General features: G+C 36.6%; 2 protein-coding genes across 2 annotated transcripts; one reads left to right on the top strand and one right to left on the bottom strand.

Moving 5' to 3' along the window:
- The first annotated feature begins 664 nt into the window (after positions 1 to 664).
- On the top strand, positions 665 to 5,474 carry LOC127876451 (E3 ubiquitin-protein ligase TRIM71-like). Its single transcript, XM_052421747.1, has 3 exons — positions 665 to 1,186; positions 1,863 to 2,049; positions 2,922 to 5,474. Exons 1-3 carry the CDS (start codon positions 854 to 856, stop codon positions 4,451 to 4,453), a joined length of 2,052 nt encoding a protein of 683 aa, XP_052277707.1. The 5' UTR covers positions 665 to 853; the 3' UTR covers positions 4,454 to 5,474.
- A 420-nt stretch (positions 5,475 to 5,894) lies between these two features.
- On the bottom strand, positions 5,895 to 18,576 carry LOC127876479 (ubiquitin-conjugating enzyme E2-22 kDa-like). The gene is made up of 6 exons (XM_052421790.1): positions 18,426 to 18,576; positions 14,023 to 14,175; positions 12,468 to 12,550; positions 10,693 to 10,856; positions 9,432 to 9,496; positions 5,895 to 7,922 (listed from the first exon to the last, which is right to left on the bottom strand). The coding sequence occupies exons 1-6, from the start codon at positions 18,486 to 18,488 to the stop codon at positions 7,848 to 7,850; spliced, it is 603 nt and encodes a 200-aa protein (XP_052277750.1). The 5' UTR covers positions 18,489 to 18,576; the 3' UTR covers positions 5,895 to 7,847.
- Positions 18,577 to 19,637: the final 1,061 nt, after the last annotated feature.

Here is a 19,637-nt window from a genome sequence, read left to right as displayed (position 1 = left end):
CATTGTTGACTTTTGTCGTTATAATTTTAAGGTCAAATGAATATATATGTACAATCAAATGGTTAACGAATCCATTGTTGTTTCAATACAACTTTCTTACCTATTCATTTCTCACACGGATTACTTGCTCTGCGCACATTCTCTTTGATGCGCAGTCATCCGCATTGTGAGCAAAAACAATGAAAATGGACGACAAAAGGACTGAAGTGCTTTATAAAAGACACAAGATCTAAATACAATGTACTGAAAACTTAATTTTAATAAAGTATTCAATTTATGAATTCATTAAAACTATGGCTCTAAACAAGATAGTACAGTGGCAGCCGATAGTATTTAAAGGGTATGGACATTTGATTTGGTAAGTTGCATTTCATGAAATCTGAAATAGAACACTTCTTAATTACTAGATGCTATTATAAATATCAAATAATGAAACTTTAAATTAAGAATCGCGTATATAAACTGTTTATTAAACGCATCTAATTGTGTGTCGGGAATTAAGTCGAATTCAAGTTCCTTTTCGTTTTCAAATAAATTTAATGAACAAATTAATATATGTTAGAATTTGTAAGACGCGCATCCTAAGGGTTTGATAAATACTGCTACATGTATTTAGAACCTAAACGATTGCTTGATCATTGGTTGTCGTTCCAGACGAGAGTCACCCAGACGTATTCTAGACAAGCCTCCGAAACTCAAACTACGCCTGATCTCTCCGTCGCCGGTAAAGCGAGCATTCCAGCCGAAACCGAGAGCAGAATCAGAAAGAGGGCACAGCGCTTACACGCCGAAGCCATCCGAACGATCGAAAGCCGTACCGCAATCAACATCCGCACGGACGACCCCTGTACTCATGATGAGTAACGCCAAAGTCGCAGGTGCGGACAAGTCTGGCACAGACGCCAAGAACACCACGTCAAAGGCGCTGGTCGAAAAGAAGGAGGAAAAGAAGGACGAGGCTCCGGGAAAAAGTAACACAAGCGTCGCGAAGACTTCTGAGGCTAAGAAGGAGCTCAAGTGCGGCCTGTGTTCCGATAAGTTCCACGAACCGAAGCTGCTCTCGTGCCTCCATTCGTTCTGCCTGAATTGCCTTCGCCGCTATGTCGAGAAGGGCAAATTCAAGACCAAGTTCCCGTGCCCCCTGTGCAACAGAAATATCGAGATACCCAAATCTGGCGGAGTGAAGGTGAGTAACAAGAATCGGATTTCTTGCCCTCGCATTTGGGCGATTATAAAATATATAGGAATACACATGCACGGAATGCTGGAATAACATGTATTGTTCGAAATGCACCACTGCCCAATGGGCTATTTTTAATTCTATATGTTTGTTATATGTGCATATTGCTTATATATAAATATTCTATCTTCCATCTGTTTTCGAATCCAATAGTATGTATTCCATTATCACTATTTATAATAATAAGAAAAATGGCGGATTTAAGTGAACGTGGGTTCGGAAAAAGGTGAGTTTTTTGTTAAATTAATGCTACATAATCGAATAGCACAACTAAAAAGAATGCTCTACATACTGGATACACTATAATGAAGATGATATTGTAATCGGGAGACGTCGGCTTCGATTCCCACTTGGGGAGCGTAAAATCCCAACAGGTTCTGGTTCTTCCCATGAGAAGGATTTGAAAGTTTCTTTGTAAATATTCGAATTTCGATGCTGTCCGGTTATTAAAAAATAAATATGTTTTAAATACAAAAAAAACGTTTTCGCAAATATTCAATCATATTCTTTCAAGATTTTTTTTCATGCAGCTGATATATGGTCACACTAAATGTCAGTGGCAATCGGCTAGTACGCTAATGTTTGTCATCATCACTTTAACCCTGAAATGTGTATGTTGCAGTCCCTGCAGGCGAACATGTACCTGGTGGCCTCGGAGAGCGTGGACAAGACGCCCGGATGTGACATCTGCGACCAGGGCAGCAAGGCTCTGGAGCGCTGCCTGGACTGCGAGGAGAACATGTGCGCTAACTGCCTCTCCTACCACAACAAGATGAAGGCAACTAGGGTTCACAGGACCGCACCAATAGGTGGGCTTGAGAATGATTGGAAAATGTGTGATCGACTGACGTATTCTAAGTTCACTTTGCTCTTAGCCTTAACCCTTTGCATGCTGGGAAATTTGTCGTCTGCTAAAATGTCGTCTGCTGAATTTCTAAAATTAGCATTTTCTTCGATTTTTTTCAAAGAATATTATCAGAATAGCAAACAGTTTGGATCCTGATGAGACGCCACGTTGTGTGGCGTCTCATCTGGATCCAAACTGTTTGCAAAGGCCTTCAAAATTCGGTTCCCGCACTGAAAGGGTTAACCCTTAAAAACGATGACACCAGCTTTAATCATTGTACGGTTAACGTTATATTGAATGCACTGCCGTATTCTTTTATTAAAGAACACTTGAAACTTGCTTTACAGTCTAGCGAATGGAAAGAATCACCTCATGCATGGTGGTATATATGGAATTTCATTATTCATATATTAGCATTTGTTGTAAATATTGAACGAGGCCAACAAAAAGCATTTTCGAAAGTTGCTTAGCGACTTCAAACATTTGAATCCAGGACTAATATTAAATAAAAATATATAAATATTAATGCACACATGTTGCACGTAATGTTTATTGCGAGTATTTAAAGTTTCGAAAAAATATCAATCTTGGGTCATTCCGTTACAAGGTTCAAAGTTACTGTAAGTGCGACTAAAATGTTAATCCTTTTTGCTAAATGAACATAATTTCTTATACATGGTTAACCTTGTTTTTTTTTATAAACGATTTGACATAAACGTTTAGTTACAAATCGCGTTGATATACCAGCGTTAGCCGTTAGAAACAGACAACACGTATAAAACTTAAATGTGTATTATCAAATTCAATGTTCAAACACAATACAATCATTTTCAGGCGACAACGCCAAGTCAAAGCCCAAGATTCAGCAGAAGCAGTTCTGTGACCAGCATGCACAGGAAGAACTGCGTTTCTACTGCGTCCCGTGCGCAAAGATCGTCTGCAGAGATTGCAAGACCATCAACCACACGGTCCACCAGACGCTTGAACTCAACGAGGTTGCAGACGGCCGGAAACGGGACATCGCGAAATCCCTCCGCCTAACAAAAGAGTTCTTGCCCAAACTTCAGTCGCACATCAAAACACTTCAAACAATGGCAAAAAGCCTGGAGAAGAATACACAGGAAACTTCGAAGGAGATAAAAGCTCAGGCTAAGAAAATGCACGAAGAGATTGACCGGATGGCTGCGGAAATGATTTCGGAAATCAAGCAGAAGAATAAGGAAATGGAAAATACGCTGCAGAGAAATATCAAGGCTTCCGAAGTTGTACACGCGTCGTTTGAATCCATCATCCTTGCAGCGGAGTCGTTCATGAACGTCGGGAGCGATCATGACGTCATTGAAAACTCGATCAATATTAAGAATAGGGTGGAGAACCTCCCCAAGGAAGTTCCCGTCGAGACGGTGGACTTTCTGGAATTCAAATTCAGACCAGGTCCACTTCCATCCACCGATTTATGGACATGCTTCGGAAGTTGGACGTCTGACGTCGCTGCGAACGTTACCCTGTCCATTCCGCGACAGATTGGGCCAGCCATGGCACTGATGGTGAGGGAACTGAGCTCGTTCGCGGTGCTCGGCGGGAAAGCTATCATTTCTATAGCGCCCGCGAAGGACGGAAACGCCTGGGTCTGCAACAGTCTGTCGGAGCATCTCTTCCTGTACACGAAGAGCGGACAGTGCAGGACGCACGTGAAAGCTGGCTTCGAAGTTGGCGACATATTTTGTGCCTCGGACGAGAGCGTCATGATGTCCTTTCCGTCCCAGCGTAAGATAAAGCGAATGACCGCTAACGGACAAATCAACGACTTCGCAAATCTGCCGATGTACCCCGCGGGCCTAACTCAGACAGAGAGCGGCGACATTCTTGTGTGCGCGATGGAAAAACTCGGCGAGTCCGTGCGCGGACCCGACTCCAAGGGCGCCATATTGAGGGTAAACAACTTCGGGCGCGTGGAAAAATTCGACAAGGACCGCAACGCCAACTTGTTCACCCGCCCGATCCGCGTGGCCGTAAACGCTAACAAGGATATCATCGTGTCGGAGTGGGCCAAGGGCAACGACCACGTGGTCGCGCTCACCGGTGACGGGAAGATGAAATGGAAGTACCACGGGCCGACCACGTTGGAATTGAAAGACCAGTTTGTTCCAAACGCCATCGCCTGTGACAAATACTGTCAAGTGCTGATCGCCGACTCGCACAACCGCGCCATCCATCTGGTGGACCGAGACGGGCACTTCATCAAGCTTCTACTCACCGAGAAAGAGGGCCTCGGGGAGCCGTGGTCCGTCGCCGTTGACAGCGAGAACTTCCTCTGGGTGGGCGATACGGAAGGCAACATAAAGGTCTATAAATACATGACGTAGGAAGTGACGATGTTTGTGTCAATAAATGCATAACAGAGAGAAGACTCTAAGTGCTTATGTACCTTAATGATGTTCTATTTTAGGTATCAGTGTGTTATTTCATTAATTTTAACGCACCCTACGAAATAAAACGAGTCAGTGAACTAAATTTTACGTAACTCTGAAAATGAATCTTAATGCAGTTATGTAAGATATTATGTGACGTGTGAATTATGTGACGTACTGTCCATTTTCATGGTCATGGACATGTACAAAGTTACGTAGTTTTGTTTTATAAATCCAATTGATTTCATCAGTTTCGTGCTTTTGAAAATACACATGTACATAAATGTAAAGCGGATGTTTGCACCTGAATTAAAAAGAATTGCCTAGGTGAATCTTGTTTAGCTGAACGTTGAATGTAACTCAATAACCATCAAGAAATGTTTGTCGACATTAGCTGCGTATTGTTTAATAGCATGAACATCATAACTGCACCGTGTGTATTTTATGCATTATATAAATTAAACTTCGAGTTATGATTTGATCCTTCATTAATAAAGGCCAAGGGATGTTATCACAGACGCATATTTCATTACTCTTTAATTTTACATGAATGCCAATTGTATTGTCTTGTTTTTTATTTTTATATTGTTATCTTGCATACTAATACAGCCATTTTACGCTTAATGCATTCCTGATGTCCTGTTAACATTTCGATAACAGTATTTATTTTTGTTTGGGGTTTCCGCTGGGTTCATCATTATTTCTGTAAAGTCCCAGCGGTCAGTTTACCAAACTCACACTCCCTAGGTTCGCTGGGTTACCTCTACTATGTGCACATACTTAGTCAGTGGCTGACAACTGCCCAACTAGAATCAGAGGTAGGGGAGAACGACCGCCGAAAGAATTGTATGACCAATGCGGCAGGGCCGGGGATCGAACCCGTTATCTTTCGGATGTGTAGTCCATCACTGTACCAACTGAGCTTGCTTATAACAGTGAAAAGGGTGCATTTAAAACTTAAACAGAACAATAAACGAGTAAGGGAGTAACGTGTTCATTGATAATATTTCTGTAATTCAAAATACGAGAACATGAAGTTTTAATAATTGACATTAATTGAGCCTGTTACTTTTTCTTCATTCCATTACAAGCGGAGAGATTCCACTCAGAATTAATAAAGTAAGACATACATGTAACGGTCATCGTTCAACTTCAATTACTACACGAGCGGTATGGCTGTATGGGATATGGAGTTATTGTCCTTTGTTTTTCCTTTCATGTGCGAACGACATTAATTATATAAATTACGTATAAATATTCAGTTAAAGTTTATATCGACATTTATACGAATAATTTGTTGCCACATGGATAGGTCATGGTGACCACAAAGTCACACTTCCAAAGTCAGTGCAATGTATTATTCGCTTGCCATAAGAAAAAACAACAGAAACATATATTAAATATTCATGTTTTATTTAATACAATACGACCGTAATCAAGATACATAACCAATAATCGAAAAACGAAATTCAAACATGATTGTAATCATGGTATGTGTGGATAATTTTATTCCTAGTAGTATTAAAATGAGTCACAATCAACAAGAAAAATTCCCCTAAATGCTTAACAAAATAGATGCAGATAATACATAGTATTATATATATACCTGTGAATCAAGACATACTAGGCGTGACGGTCTTCAACCAGGCGTGTTGACGTATTAAATATGAAGCTTTTCTCAACATAAACCCAAAGCGGACAGATAGCGTCGTCCTAGATAAGCCATTGCCAGCCAATCCGCGACAAAATGTGACCCACTGCATTAAGCCCTATATTCCAACGCTCAATGATTTCTGGAGTTTTATGCAGCAACTCAATTATTCAGACCAAAAAAAACGCCATTAGTGCGTTCTCCTGGTTTTAATATACGATACTCGCAAATCTATCTTGAGCAATCATTCCAGCCATTTATACACACGTGTAAATGCCAAGAAACAAAACATTCTTTGCATCGCATGTTGGGATAGGAACTTGTCAAAAGAAATGTTTATTCAAGTCGTCATACAAAACACCTGAATGGGCTTAAATATCTAACTTCTAAGAATTATTTGTATGATGACCTATTCCCCCCAAAAAAGCTGAAGTAAGTTTGAAGCCTGACAAAGCATAGAATTATCAATCACACAGCATACAGAGATGATAAAATACAAACAGTTTTAATACATGCATTCAAAACATGGTCAGTACACACTTATTTATTTTATTTGTATTACTGGAACATCTTAATACATAACGCAAAAGCTTTGCAGAACATGTAAATACAGTAAACATGTCTCAACAAATCACATCAACCTACTTATAATAAATGACTTAACTTTATTATCTTGGGACACTTTTCAAAACAAACATTTCAAATTCAAACAAACTTATTATTGCCCCAAGTATTGTGAACATGCACAGATGTCCATGGTAAAACAATATTACTACCATTTCAAGACCAAAGTCATCACACAAAATCCAATATAAAGATAAGGCAAAAAATATCATAAAAATGAAAACTCCTTTTGCATATAATTACATGTAATTTTAACAAACAAGCTTGTTATTGTTAATAAAATCAACCAGGTTTGTTATACACCTCTTTTAACATTTTCAAGAAGTAACCTTTAATAAGAAAGGTACACATTATGCTGGCTGGCCATTTCAAAATGATTACTGACTTATAAAGACAGAACATTGTGTTAAAATAACGTGAACAATATTTAAATTTAGCAAAACAAACAGTTGAAACACGCCATGGCATGAAGTGGACCTAAAATTACATGCATCCCTTATGGTTTCACCCATGAAAAATATACAAAAGGTTCATATTATACAAAATTTTCACTGCATAAATTAAAACATTTTTGACAGTGCTGCTTATGTCAGAGTACAAGATCAGCAAATTTATTATTCTTTTATTCAGTTTTTATGAATAAAAACTAATTATTATGACAGAAATAATATACATTAACATTCCATAAAAGAGCATCAAAATGGTCAGTGATACATTTCATGCAGAATTAAAGCATTTAAAAAAAATATATGTTACAGTCTTATTATCATGTTGGGAGCATGATTAATACTTTTAAAATCCTTTTAATAACATTAGGTTTTCTTATAAAGTAGATAAGAAGGAAAATGGATGAAAAGGTCGTTTAACAGTCAAAAATAACATTATTGATCAAAGAAATAAAAAGCCATTTGACATAAACTGCCCTTCAAAGTTGAAAGCAACATTGTCACGGGTAATAAGAGACCATCTATTTGACTCACTTGAGGGGGAACGCCAGCTTGATTGGGAACAATGGAGTGCATTTAAGCCATACTTTCTGATAAACAATTGGAAGAAACTATCACTATCACAGGGTTATGAATTAAGCAGCGATTCAGTGGCGCGCTCTGGATCCCAGTTCGCTGAAGAGAGGGCCACTCTCGCTCTGTGCTGTAAAAATAGAATACACAAATCAGAGCTAAGGTCAAAAGATATGCTTAAAGTGCAAGATCTATAGCAAAATAGCAGGTTGCGTTGCCCGGTCCCTTTTGGCTGCCCATTCAGAATGATGATATTAAGTTTGAAATCTTGTAAACTTTAATGTATTTTTGTAAATAGACTAGGGAATAAAATAAAAAGCATACTTGTTTTAATGTTTCAACAAAGAAATGCTTCCAATTAATAAGGAAAATACTAGAAAATATAACTGGGCTGGTTTTGCTTTTCTCCTTGACACTCTTGAGCACCCTCTACTTCTTGCAATCTTATATCCCTATCTGCCTTATGGGTGATTAAATGAGAGGTTTAAATCACTACTTGATGGTTTCTAATTTCGTTAAGACATACATTCAAGATCAGAATGTTTTTTTTAATAAAGGACTGGTAAAATAGTTGAAGATTTGAATAGAAATACTTTAAGGGATCTTTTCACAATTTGGTAAATTGACAAAATTGAAAAAAGTTGTTTCAGATTCGCAAAGTTTGGGTTTAGTTATGATATTTGTGAGGAAACAGTATTACTGAACATTTGCTATGGTCTAATATAGCCATTATATGCATCTTTTGACAATTTAAAAACCAAAAATTATAAAGCGTTGAAACGCAAAACGATTGAATAATTTGGACAGTTCTGTTGTTGCCGTTTAAATTTGTGAAAACGTATAAAATATGCGTCTTATGTAAGATTGGCAGGATAGCTCAGTTGGCTGATGTGTTTTTACTTCAGGTTTCCGGGGGTCACTGGTTTGAGCCCTGCTGCGGCTACTTTTTTTTCCTTTTTTAAATTTTATATTTGATTTTTTAATGGAGCTTTTAAAATTTCATGTTTACATTTATCAATATAAAGAATTTAATGACAAACTTCAAAACATGCCAAAATCTGTGAAAAGGCCCCTTTAAAAGTAACGTTATCTTGGATGTTAAACTTGACATATATGTCCCTTTGAAATCATAAATGTTAATATTTTAAATAATGTTAAATAAGGTTTATAAATTACTTATAACAGATTTTATTCCCAAAAGGATGATATTGATTGGGGTACATTTTACAAAATGAATTATTCTTAAGTCTTTAGATTTTGCAAAAAACTCTAAAATACCAGTAATATAAAAATTAGTAAAGTTAACACACAAACTAAACAAGAGATTGCCAAGCAATATTGTCCCCTACAGGTGAAACTCCACCATGGTCAGTATTTTTTAAATAAATATTTGTTGCCATAGCAACCAGAATTTTTGACGTAGGAACAAAATGAAATGACGTGCATAATCTCCATATTGCCATCTATCCATGTTTAAAGTTTCATGAAAAAATATGAAGAACTTTTAAAGTTATCGCAGGATCCAGAAAAGTGTGACGGACAGACTGACAGACAGACTGACAGACAGAGCGCACATAGGTCCCCACCGGTTTCACCGGTAGGGGACAATAAACACACACTACTTAAAATGGCAACTAACCTCCTCAAATCCCATATTTTTAACTTGTTCTACTTTTTGTTCCAGCACTTGTTCTCTGTGCGGCCCTATTAAGAAAAACACACAAATATGTTAATGTAATCCTTTCAAATTGTTAAATGTCATGATGTTTTATCGCTGTCACCAAGCAATTTAAAAAAAAATTGTTGCTATATTTAAAATACAGTTTTGTACATTTAACTTGAGTGCGCATTTGTTAAACCATTAACGACTGAACTGACAGATTTTCAATGGAAAATGCCCCCCCCCCCCCCAAAAAAAAACCAACTAAGAATGAATTCTTCATTAGTTGTTCCTATGACATTGACCTAAGATCTATTGCTTTGAAAATAATTTTAGTTGATCCTCCATCAAAACTAACCAACCTACTGATTTGTATGATCCAAAGAATTCTATAGATATTGTGCGGATTTAATTATACAAGCCCCTGTGATATTGACATGTAACCAGATGACCTCAATTTAAATAGGCATCTTTCTTTTAACCAAATTAAACACTACACCACTTTGCATGATCCTATACCAAAGCGTTCAAGCTATTGGGTGGAAAGGAAAAACCTGTTACCTTAAAATCTATATGCATCATAATTTCCTGCCAAGTAAAAAGCATACTTATTTAAAAGATCATACGCCACAGCATTCTTTAGATTATAATGAAAAATATCCTTACTACCATATCATAATTATGAAAATGATCTTTCACATGGTGACCTCAAAATATTTGTGTCTTCTTTTCATCCCATGTTACCACTATACCAATTTGCATGATCCTCTTCCAAGACCCTTGACACTTCACCTAGTGACCTCAAAATCAATAGGCATCATAACTTTCTCACATGTAACTTACATACCAATTTTCATGAGCATTTTCAAGACATCTTGTGAAAACTAATTTACAATGACAAGACTCTTTGAACTGGACCTTTGACATGAATATCAATATACTTTTTCTTACCCCCATGTAACCATTATATCAATTTTCATGTTTGTAGATCATAGCTTCCTCTAGATTTAACAAGAAAAAAACGTAAGGTCTATGGACCAACAGAATTTAACGACCAACAGACAGAAACAAAGCAATATACCCAAGATTTGATGTTATTGTAGGTAGGTATCAGCCAGTCAAAATGGCTTCAAATGATTCTTTATAAAACAGTGTAGTTTATACTAAAGAAAAGCATGACAACACATGTTAGTGCTAAACTTTTAAGACTTTCAGTATCAAAACTGTTTGGTAAAAGTACCTCCTGCATATACATTAGTCCAATGCCTTGCAGTTTGTAGGAATATAGCCTGGTTTTCTTTGTACTGTTTTGCTACGACGGCATCCTGTGGATCATTAGGTTCTGCTGTGGCCAGGAGGGCTTGCAAGGAGAGTAGTACTGTTCTTAGCGTCATAGCTGCAGCCCTGATTTTAATGGAATTGAACAAAAAAGAATTGCAATTGACCACAAGAGGACAAATAAAAGTGTCATGCTAAAATGAGTCTTTTGCAATATACCACCAGTGTAGCTACAGAGAAGTTTGCAAATTCCAGTCTGCTGTTGAGACCACAAAACCTTGCGTTATTTATAGCGCTAAAGATAGCTCCAGCAAATGCACACTTTGGTCTAAGCTGGCCACATATGGCTAAAAAATCCTTATTCGCAAGATGCAGCTCTTAAAACATGATATTTACCAATCATTCTAGAGACGATTAAAACAAAAGAAGTCACAAATCTGTACAGAGCATATTCATACACAGTTTTCACAATAACAGTAAAATATTTGTTGAACAAACAGAACTATGTTACAAATCAAACTATTATTAATATTGGTGTGAATCAATACATTGTTTTTTGTTCTGATGAATGGCTGCCCAATGACCAAGCATCGAACTCTGGACAATTGGTAATTAGGCCACTATTATAGATAATTATTTCGTTAATATCAAGGCTTACTCTGCCATATGAGTAAAAGCTTCAAATGTTAATTGATAGCGATAAACAAGAAATGTGTCCACAGGACACGGATGCCCCCAACTGTAACTTTGTCACTACATAAAAGTATAACTGTGTAAATGTTTTTGAGAAATACAGCGCCTACATTTTATTAAGCTTTTTTCAAATCCTAAACGCAGATTTCGAACCTAAACGCAGACCCTAAGTTCAAGGTCAAGGTCACAGGGGTCAAAATTTGTGTGCGTATGGAAAGGCCTTGTCCATATACACATGCATGCCAAATATGAAATTGCTATCTGAAGCGACATAGAAGTTATGAGCATTTTTCGAAATCTAAACGCAAAGTGTGACGGACAGACGGACGGACAGACGAACGGACAGTCCCATCACTATATGCCCTCCTTTGGGGGCATAAAAATGTCTTAGAATATCAAAATGAATCAGAAAGCCACATAAACTAGAGAGCGGACAACATGCTTAATCCTTGAAATGCACTAAGTGACCCCGTGACCTGGTTTTTGACCCGGCATGACCCATATTCGAACTTGACCTAGATATTGTCTTGATACAACTTCTTACCAAGTTTAGTAAAGATCAGATGAAAACTACTTCAATTAGAGAGCGGACACCATGCTAAATCCTTGAAATGCACTAAGTGACCTGGTGACCTAGTTTTTGACCCGGCATGACCCATATTCGAACTTGACCTAGATATTGTCTTGATACAACTTCTGACCAAGTATAGTAAAGATCAGATGAAAACTACTTCAATTAGAGAGCGGACACCATGCTAAATCCTTGAAATGCACTAAGTGACCCCGTGACCTAGTTTTTGACCCGGCATGACCCATATTCAAACTTGACCTAGATATTGTCTGGATACAACTTCTGACCAAGTTTGGTAAAGATCGGATGAAAACTATTTGAATCAGAGAGCGGACACGAAAAGTGTGACCGACTGACCGACGGACAGTGCGAAAACAATATACCCCCTTTTCTTCGAAATGGGGGCATAAAAATACTGTTGCGCTCCAACTTTTTAGGTTATTTAATGAAGTCATGCACATTTACAAGCTTACCACTGGTCTTTAAGGATATCTAAGCATATGGCCCCGGTCACACTGCTGATATTGGGATGCCATATCTTTGTAGCAAATTTCACCTAGAGCAGAAGATCATCTATATGATCAGCACACCTTGTAAAAAGGCTCATATAAAACTGAATACTTAAATAAAATCATGAGTGCTCTTAACCTACATACAATACAATATCATAAATACTTTAAGCTTTGTTACAAACATGACCAAGCCTGGAATTCTGTATTAGCTATGTGCAAAAGGGAATATCTCTGGAATGTGAGGATCACTGGGCATGCACATTGTCTTGAATATTTACACTTCATATTGCTAACATGAGGTTTCAATTTAATAGCTAGAAAAATGTGGACGCAGTTGGGTCAATTATATGCAGACTGATCTACAAAATGAGTGACTTCAATATTCCAAATATTCCAGCCATTATTTTCCTTCTTTATAAAGAACCAGAAAACAATGGCGAAAAAAACTAAAACTTTCCCAATTGCTATAAAAAAAATGAAGGTTTCCAAATTTCTTTTATACATTTTTTAACCAGGTTTTCCGAAGGAAAAAACTGGTTATTAGATTGGCGAATGCGGGCGGGCTGGCTGGCGGGCTGGCTGGCTGGCTGGCTGGCGGGCTGGCGGAATAAGCTTGTCCGGGCCATAACTATGTCGTTCATTGTCAGATTTTAAAATCATTTGGCACATTTGTTCACCATCATTGGACGGTGTGTCGTGCGAAATAATTACGTCGATATCTCCAAGGTCAAGGTCACACTTTGAGTTCAAAGGTCAAAAATGGCCATAAATGAGCTTGTCCGAGCCATAACTATGTCGTTCATCGTCAGATTTTAAAATCATTTGGCACATTTGTTCACCATCATTGGACGGTGTGTCGCGCGAAATAATTACGTCGATATCTCCAAGGTCAAGGTCACACTTTGAGTTCAAAGGTCAAAAATGGCCATAAATGAGCTTGTCCTGGCCATAACTATGTCATTCATTGTGAGATTTTAAAATCATTTGGCACATTTGTTCACCATCATGGGACGGTGTGTCCCACGAAAGAATCACGTCAATATCTCCAATGTCAAGGTCGCCACGACTAAAAATAGAGTTAAAAAAAAAAAAAAACTTACAAAGGGGGTTATTTTTTTTTGGTCATTTCAAAAGTTCAGTTTGAGTTTTCTCCCTTTATCAGATTTTTTTTTCACAATGAAAACCTGGTTTTGTGACAATTTTGTCCCTTGTTTTTAAATAAATTACAACATTTAGTTAATATTCTCATTTTTTTGTTAATTGTGCGTTGTTGTTTTTTTGGTTAGAGGGATGAAGGTATTACTACAAATAATACATGATAATCTCCTTTGTAATGTTGCATGCATGGTGAACAAGTGTTACTTATAACAAACGGGATAATAATGTATGTTACTTTCTTAAAGCAACATGTCTTAACATATTTTAGCTTCTAATAACTCTTTAATAGTTTGTTCTACACTCAAAGAACCAAAGTGTTATAATATCCATGATGATTTAGTAACCCAATTACTCTCACCTTTGGTGGATTAAATGGGTATGTGTCTGGTATCTTAATTTCTAAAATAAACTTTCCTCCATCATAGGCTGTGTCAGGTGGACCAATAATCTCACCACGAAGTTCTGTGTAGTTGTCATTCACTAGTTCCACTTTAATGTGACATTTTGCCACCTGAAAGAAATAATGAAATACACACATCACATGCATTATTTATGAATGCAGTAACATTCCATTTATATTCAGCTGATATGATGGGGTCTGGATAATATATATTTATAATTATGTCTCAATCTGTAATCACAGCAAAATTGATTTTGATCAACATATATTGGGTATTTATATTTACACAGAATCTTCAATGGTGATTAATTGTTCACTGATTTTCACTGAAAGAAAATATCTTTACATTGTGCTATTTGATTCTGAGCAACAGGAACTGTTTATTTATTCAGAGACACTTTAATTGACATTTGTAATCTTGTTACTTTTTAATTTAGAGTGACAATGCTTATTAATGATAATTTATCCAATCATGGATCAATTAGAAAAAAATTATTTATTAATTCATATTACAATTATGGACGAAAACTGTTGATGAATAATCAAGAGATTGTGAAAACAGAAGTTTTTCTTTAGAAGTGTATTTAAGTGCGTGTTATTTAAATTACAAATGCAATTAAAATTTTGATCAATGTAATATGAATTAAAATTATTCAGGTGAATTCAAGGGAATGGCAACATGTTACAGTTAAAAAATATTATTACATGTAAATTAATAGCATTTTTATGCTAAGTTCAAATAGAGAATGTACTTAGGAGGATTAATTTCGAACTTTTAATATTTCAACTGTATGTTTTTGCTATGACCAGAATTACATTTATCGTAATATTTGCTAAGGCCTATTTTGATTTGCTAGTGTTTGATTAGTTGAATTGGAGACAACTTGAACCATGTCAGCACAAATTATAATACATTACTGGTATATATAGTGATACCATTTGATCAGAGTTTAACACTAAATACTATGGCATATACATCAGGGATTTAAAGTACTGCTTTGCAATGCAAGCATTTTTTAATTTTTCCATTTCAGCAAATGATTGTAAACCGGATCTATAAATACATACTTATGCAGAAAAAACCTTTTTGTTGGCAGGGCTTTTTCTTGATTTGGGGAAAGGGCCTGACTTTCCGATTAGAGATAAAAAAAAACAGTAAAACTGAAAAAGGTGAATACATTTCTCAAAGTAAGCTTGACATTTGGAGAAAATTGCACCCTTTAAAGAAATTCTATCAGACAAAGGGTCCTTTCTCATGGGGGAAGGGGCCTACATAAGGCCATTGGTAAAGAAGAAAAAAACTGGTTGTTGTCTTGTTTACTTACAAATTACAATATGGCAGAAACCAAATCAATATAAGCATTTTAAATTAAACCTTTCTATTAAAATCACTAAGTAAATTATATGAACTTTAAAGTTTTAAACAATTGTTAAACATTCAGTACATTTATTACTCAGCAGTCACAAAAAGCTGTCTCTTATTGGTACGGTATTGGCTGTTATCATGTTATTTTCAGAAAGTGAGATTTTAGAGGTCAAACACAGATTTAAGTAACTATTGGCAATTTAGGCTTCTAGAAAGTGTCACTTGCTATGACTGTTATCAAAGTTTGCATTATTTGATGCATCGATGTAAAATGCCTTTAAACTGTGTAAATTTCCATCATGGCTTTATAACAACCAAACTGGCTGCCAGCTACTACATGTAATCCAGCATGGATTTTGCATCATTCTGATATGGACTTGTGGAATTTTGTATTTAGGTTTGTTTAAGGATTAAATACCACATGAATGCTGTAGTCCATATAAACAGACTGCCAGAGCCTTTGATAATTTTAGCTATGGCGGCTCTGGCAGTCCATATGCACCCCTTCATAAACATGAGTGCAGTTCAGCGCAGCGAATCCGTGCGCTTCACTAAACAGACGTTGTTCGAGACAAATTGAGTAAAATAATGAATAAACTTCACATAAACATGTTAAATTTACCTGAATGGCAACCTACGGATGTTATCCTTTGCATACACCCTATAAAAACACGACGATGTTTCAACACACTTTCCTCGCTGACATGTTTTATATTTAAATTTGAAAACAGTGTATTCTGTATCGAATAACACATCGTTATCGATTTTGTAGGCTCCAACACATAACCTGACATGCAAAATATTGGTGTACTGCGACCTAACCAATATTGGGTAAATTTTCCAATATGGCTGATACAGCGTACGAAAGCAAAACTAAGTCAATAAAAAGCAATTATTTATTGTTTTAATGGTACCATTCATATGAGTTTGTGGTTTAGACAGGTAAACGTTGATAAGATCTTGCAGTTTAAGTGTTCCTTAACCATTGCATTGTTGATTAAATTTTGCACCCATAGGCAAGAGCCGGCGCATTGCAATCAGCTAACCATTGGGGTTATAAAGCTGAGAGTTGACTTATTGCAACTAATGAATGCTGTAGTACATTTATAAAACCAATTGAATTATTTATTAAAAACAATAAAGCGCTGAAATTCAAGCAGTCTATGCTTCATAAACACGACTTAGTGTTTTTCCCAAGCCATTTTAGCGTGGCGAAAAGCCACGCCGCCATCCCGGATCGCCACTCTGCCCTTTTCAAAGGCAAATTTTGCCACACGCCCTTCTTTTCAAAGGCAAATTTCGCCACGCGCCCTTATCTATAACATCTTTATTGCCTAACGATCTAACTTGGTCAGCAAAATCAGCTTCCTTGATTGTCTGTGACGCTCCGACTGTGCTTGATTTACTCGAGAGACGTCAACGTCTAATCGACTACATTAATCGAGTAGATTCAATCTATAACAGTGCTCGACTTATAGGTAGTCAAACTGACAGCTCCAAAGCTGTGAATTAGTCATGCGTGAATAACTCTGTGTCAGTATCAATCGATAATGCCGGAGGCTATGTTATACCAAGCGCACTTTTCGGTCGGCAATGTGTACCCCCCACGATAAAATCATTACTTCGGAGACTTTTGATGAAAAAATCGATGTTATTCTCGTGGCAATTGTGCATTGCATGCATTATTCAGTTATATCAAAACATATATTTTTTAAGCATAATTACATTTAAAATCACAAACAAATTTATGCTTTATCGTTTTCGTCTTTAAGATAATTAGATCTAATTATTAAAATAATTAATGAGACGTATACTAATTTAACAAATAAGCGAATCGCGTATGCAATTTAACGTTGCTATGCGCACCTGTCGCTTACATCATTTGACATTTTATCAACATGGCGGACCATACTGAATTAAATTATGACTCGGCAAAAATGGCAAATAACTTCGTAAACGAGCGAATTAACAATGGAGATTATACATTAAGAATGAATTGATGAAATGTCTGTGATAATCAAGGATGCATAAACATGTTTTAGATAGCAACAACATTATTTATTTATTTGTAATATACTCGGTGGATGTATGTCACGGAAACGAGTGTTTGCATATTGTTAGCGATAAATTTACTCGCAATGTTATTTTAAACATCTGTCAAGATTATTATTAGAAAATGGGATAAGACAAACATGGTCTCATTTATATGTTAGTGGATCTGTGTATAATCAGATTCATATGCATATATTGCTTTATTATGTTTGTCGTGCTGTACAGTTTATTGAAACAGCATGGAACTTAAATGTACATTGCAAGGTAAATATATTAATATAAATCATAGTAAGTTAAATACATCTATTACCATTAGATGTGCTTGTTTATATGTTATTTTTTCCACAACTGCTTCTGATGCGATTACATGTTTCCCCGTAATTCAGGTATTCCGGGAACGTTTTTGCCCTTTTTTGCATAAACTGCGCGCTACAATGCCCTTTTTGAAAGTAATGCGCAAGGCCCTTTTGCCCTCCTGGGAAAAACACTTTAACTTCTTAAAAAATTCTCACAAAAGACGATTAGAGAACTCATAGACAGTCTGAAAAGGAGACAGTCTTTAAATAGGGCGACTGCCATCCAAACCGGAGACATAATTGTTTAAGTTTCCATCAGTACCCTGATTGGGAGACTTTCTATCATTAAGGTGATATATTCACTTCATTTAGAGAAAAAAGAAAGTAGCTTGCAATTGTCCCCTGATCAAGGGAATGTCACTTTATTTGCATGTTTGCTCTGGATTGGGAGACAGATGCCTTATTGGGTAAGATTGTCTCCCAACTCAGTGACATATCAGAAAGCGGGAAATAAAAAAATATATTGTACTTTATTACTATTTAATGTAGACTTGGTTGGCTCACTTTACTAAGATGGGCATTTGCACCTTTTATGAATAAGAATTGATGATACATAATGATTTGACAGTTTATTAATGAGTCGGCACCTCTTCGCTTTTTACAACTTCTTTGAACTCTCTTCGGATTCTTGCTTCTGCGATATTTGCCATATTTCAACCAACTTGGGATAAAAGTTTCCAAGTTGTTGAAATTGAACGGAAATGAAGTACAGCGCATGCGTCATAGTAAAACAACAACCGAATGTTTAAAATGGTCACACACCAACAATAGTTTTTAGAGGCGTATCCAGAAATTTTTCAGAGGGGGGCTCAACTGGGGAGGGTGCAGTAGGAATGTCGCCAACCGTCGTCGATTTTTTTTCCAATGGCACCTTGAAATGATGCAATTTCCTGCTATCTAATCAGCATTTTGCATGATACAAGTGCATGTTAAACAAACAAGAACTTGAGTTCAGACATCAAGTGTGACAGACACACAGACAGACAGACACACAGGGGTAAATCAAATGTCTCTCAAACCACTAAAGTGGTGGGAGACATAATCTTTATCCAGAATTTTTTTAACAGTGTTAGATGGGTGGACCTCCTATTTAGCCTTGTTGGATATCCTACTAGGTGGATATTTATCAAACTTGGTTGTAATCATATAATGTATACCTTGTTGAGTTTTGTGGTTTAACAACTGTCAAATTCGGCAAAGTCATTGATAAACATTTTTACAAATTATAAAAATAACATTTTAAGCAATACTCTCTTTTTCAAGTTCTATCAAATGTTATGTAATTGTGTAACAAAGAAATACAAGAAAATCTATGCACAGGTATGTTCTTACAACTATTCAACTAATGTTATGATATTTGTACTTTCTCAGAAATGATCACTTAGATGATTCATATATCTCTTCGTACTATCACTCGTTACAATCTAAAACTCAGACATGATGTCAGGAAGATCCATCTGCCTAGGATGCTTCCGAGCAAACTCGATCACGTACAACACTGCAAATGTTCATGTTCATGTCCCTATGAATGGAAAGCAGGCACAAAGCGGACAACCTGTCCTGACACATTGATGATCTTAGTTTTGCCTTAACAAGTCCTAGGGCACTGATACTCCTTTCACACTCGCATGATGTGACAGGGAACACACATGGCAATACGCGCCATCCTCTTCTACACTATACACAAGTCCTGGATACTTCTGGAGCCAGGATGACTGGAATATGCGATTTGTTTTGACAGCTGTATCTTAAGCTAAGCAATTTAAAGTCGGAACAGCCTTAAGTGTTCCACTTTTTGC

Source organism: Dreissena polymorpha, chromosome 4 (genome assembly GCF_020536995.1).
Source record: "Dreissena polymorpha isolate Duluth1 chromosome 4, UMN_Dpol_1.0, whole genome shotgun sequence".
In the NCBI taxonomy this organism is placed as follows: Eukaryota; Metazoa; Mollusca; class Bivalvia; order Myida; family Dreissenidae; genus Dreissena; species Dreissena polymorpha.
Note: the sequence above shows the minus strand (reverse complement) of the source record. Positions and strands in the feature narration are given on the sequence as shown.

Coding starts and splice junctions, on each gene's coding strand:
- LOC127876451 (XM_052421747.1), top strand. CDS start 854: ATGATGAGTAACGCCAAAGTCGCAGGTGCGGACAAGTCTGGCACAGAC. Junction 1,187..1,862: donor CCAAATCTGGCGGAGTGAAG/GTGAGTAACAAG, acceptor TGTATGTTGCAG/TCCCTGCAGGCGAACATGTA. Junction 2,050..2,921: donor TCACAGGACCGCACCAATAG/GTGGGCTTGAGA, acceptor AATCATTTTCAG/GCGACAACGCCAAGTCAAAG.
- LOC127876479 (XM_052421790.1), bottom strand. CDS start 18,488: ATGGCAAATATCGCAGAAGCAAGAATCCGAAGAGAGTTCAAAGAAGTT. Junction 12,551..14,022: donor ACCCATTTAATCCACCAAAG/GTGAGAGTAATT, acceptor CTTCTGCTCTAG/GTGAAATTTGCTACAAAGAT. Junction 9,497..10,692: donor GACTAATGTATATGCAGGAG/GTACTTTTACCA, acceptor TTTTCTTAATAG/GGCCGCACAGAGAACAAGTG.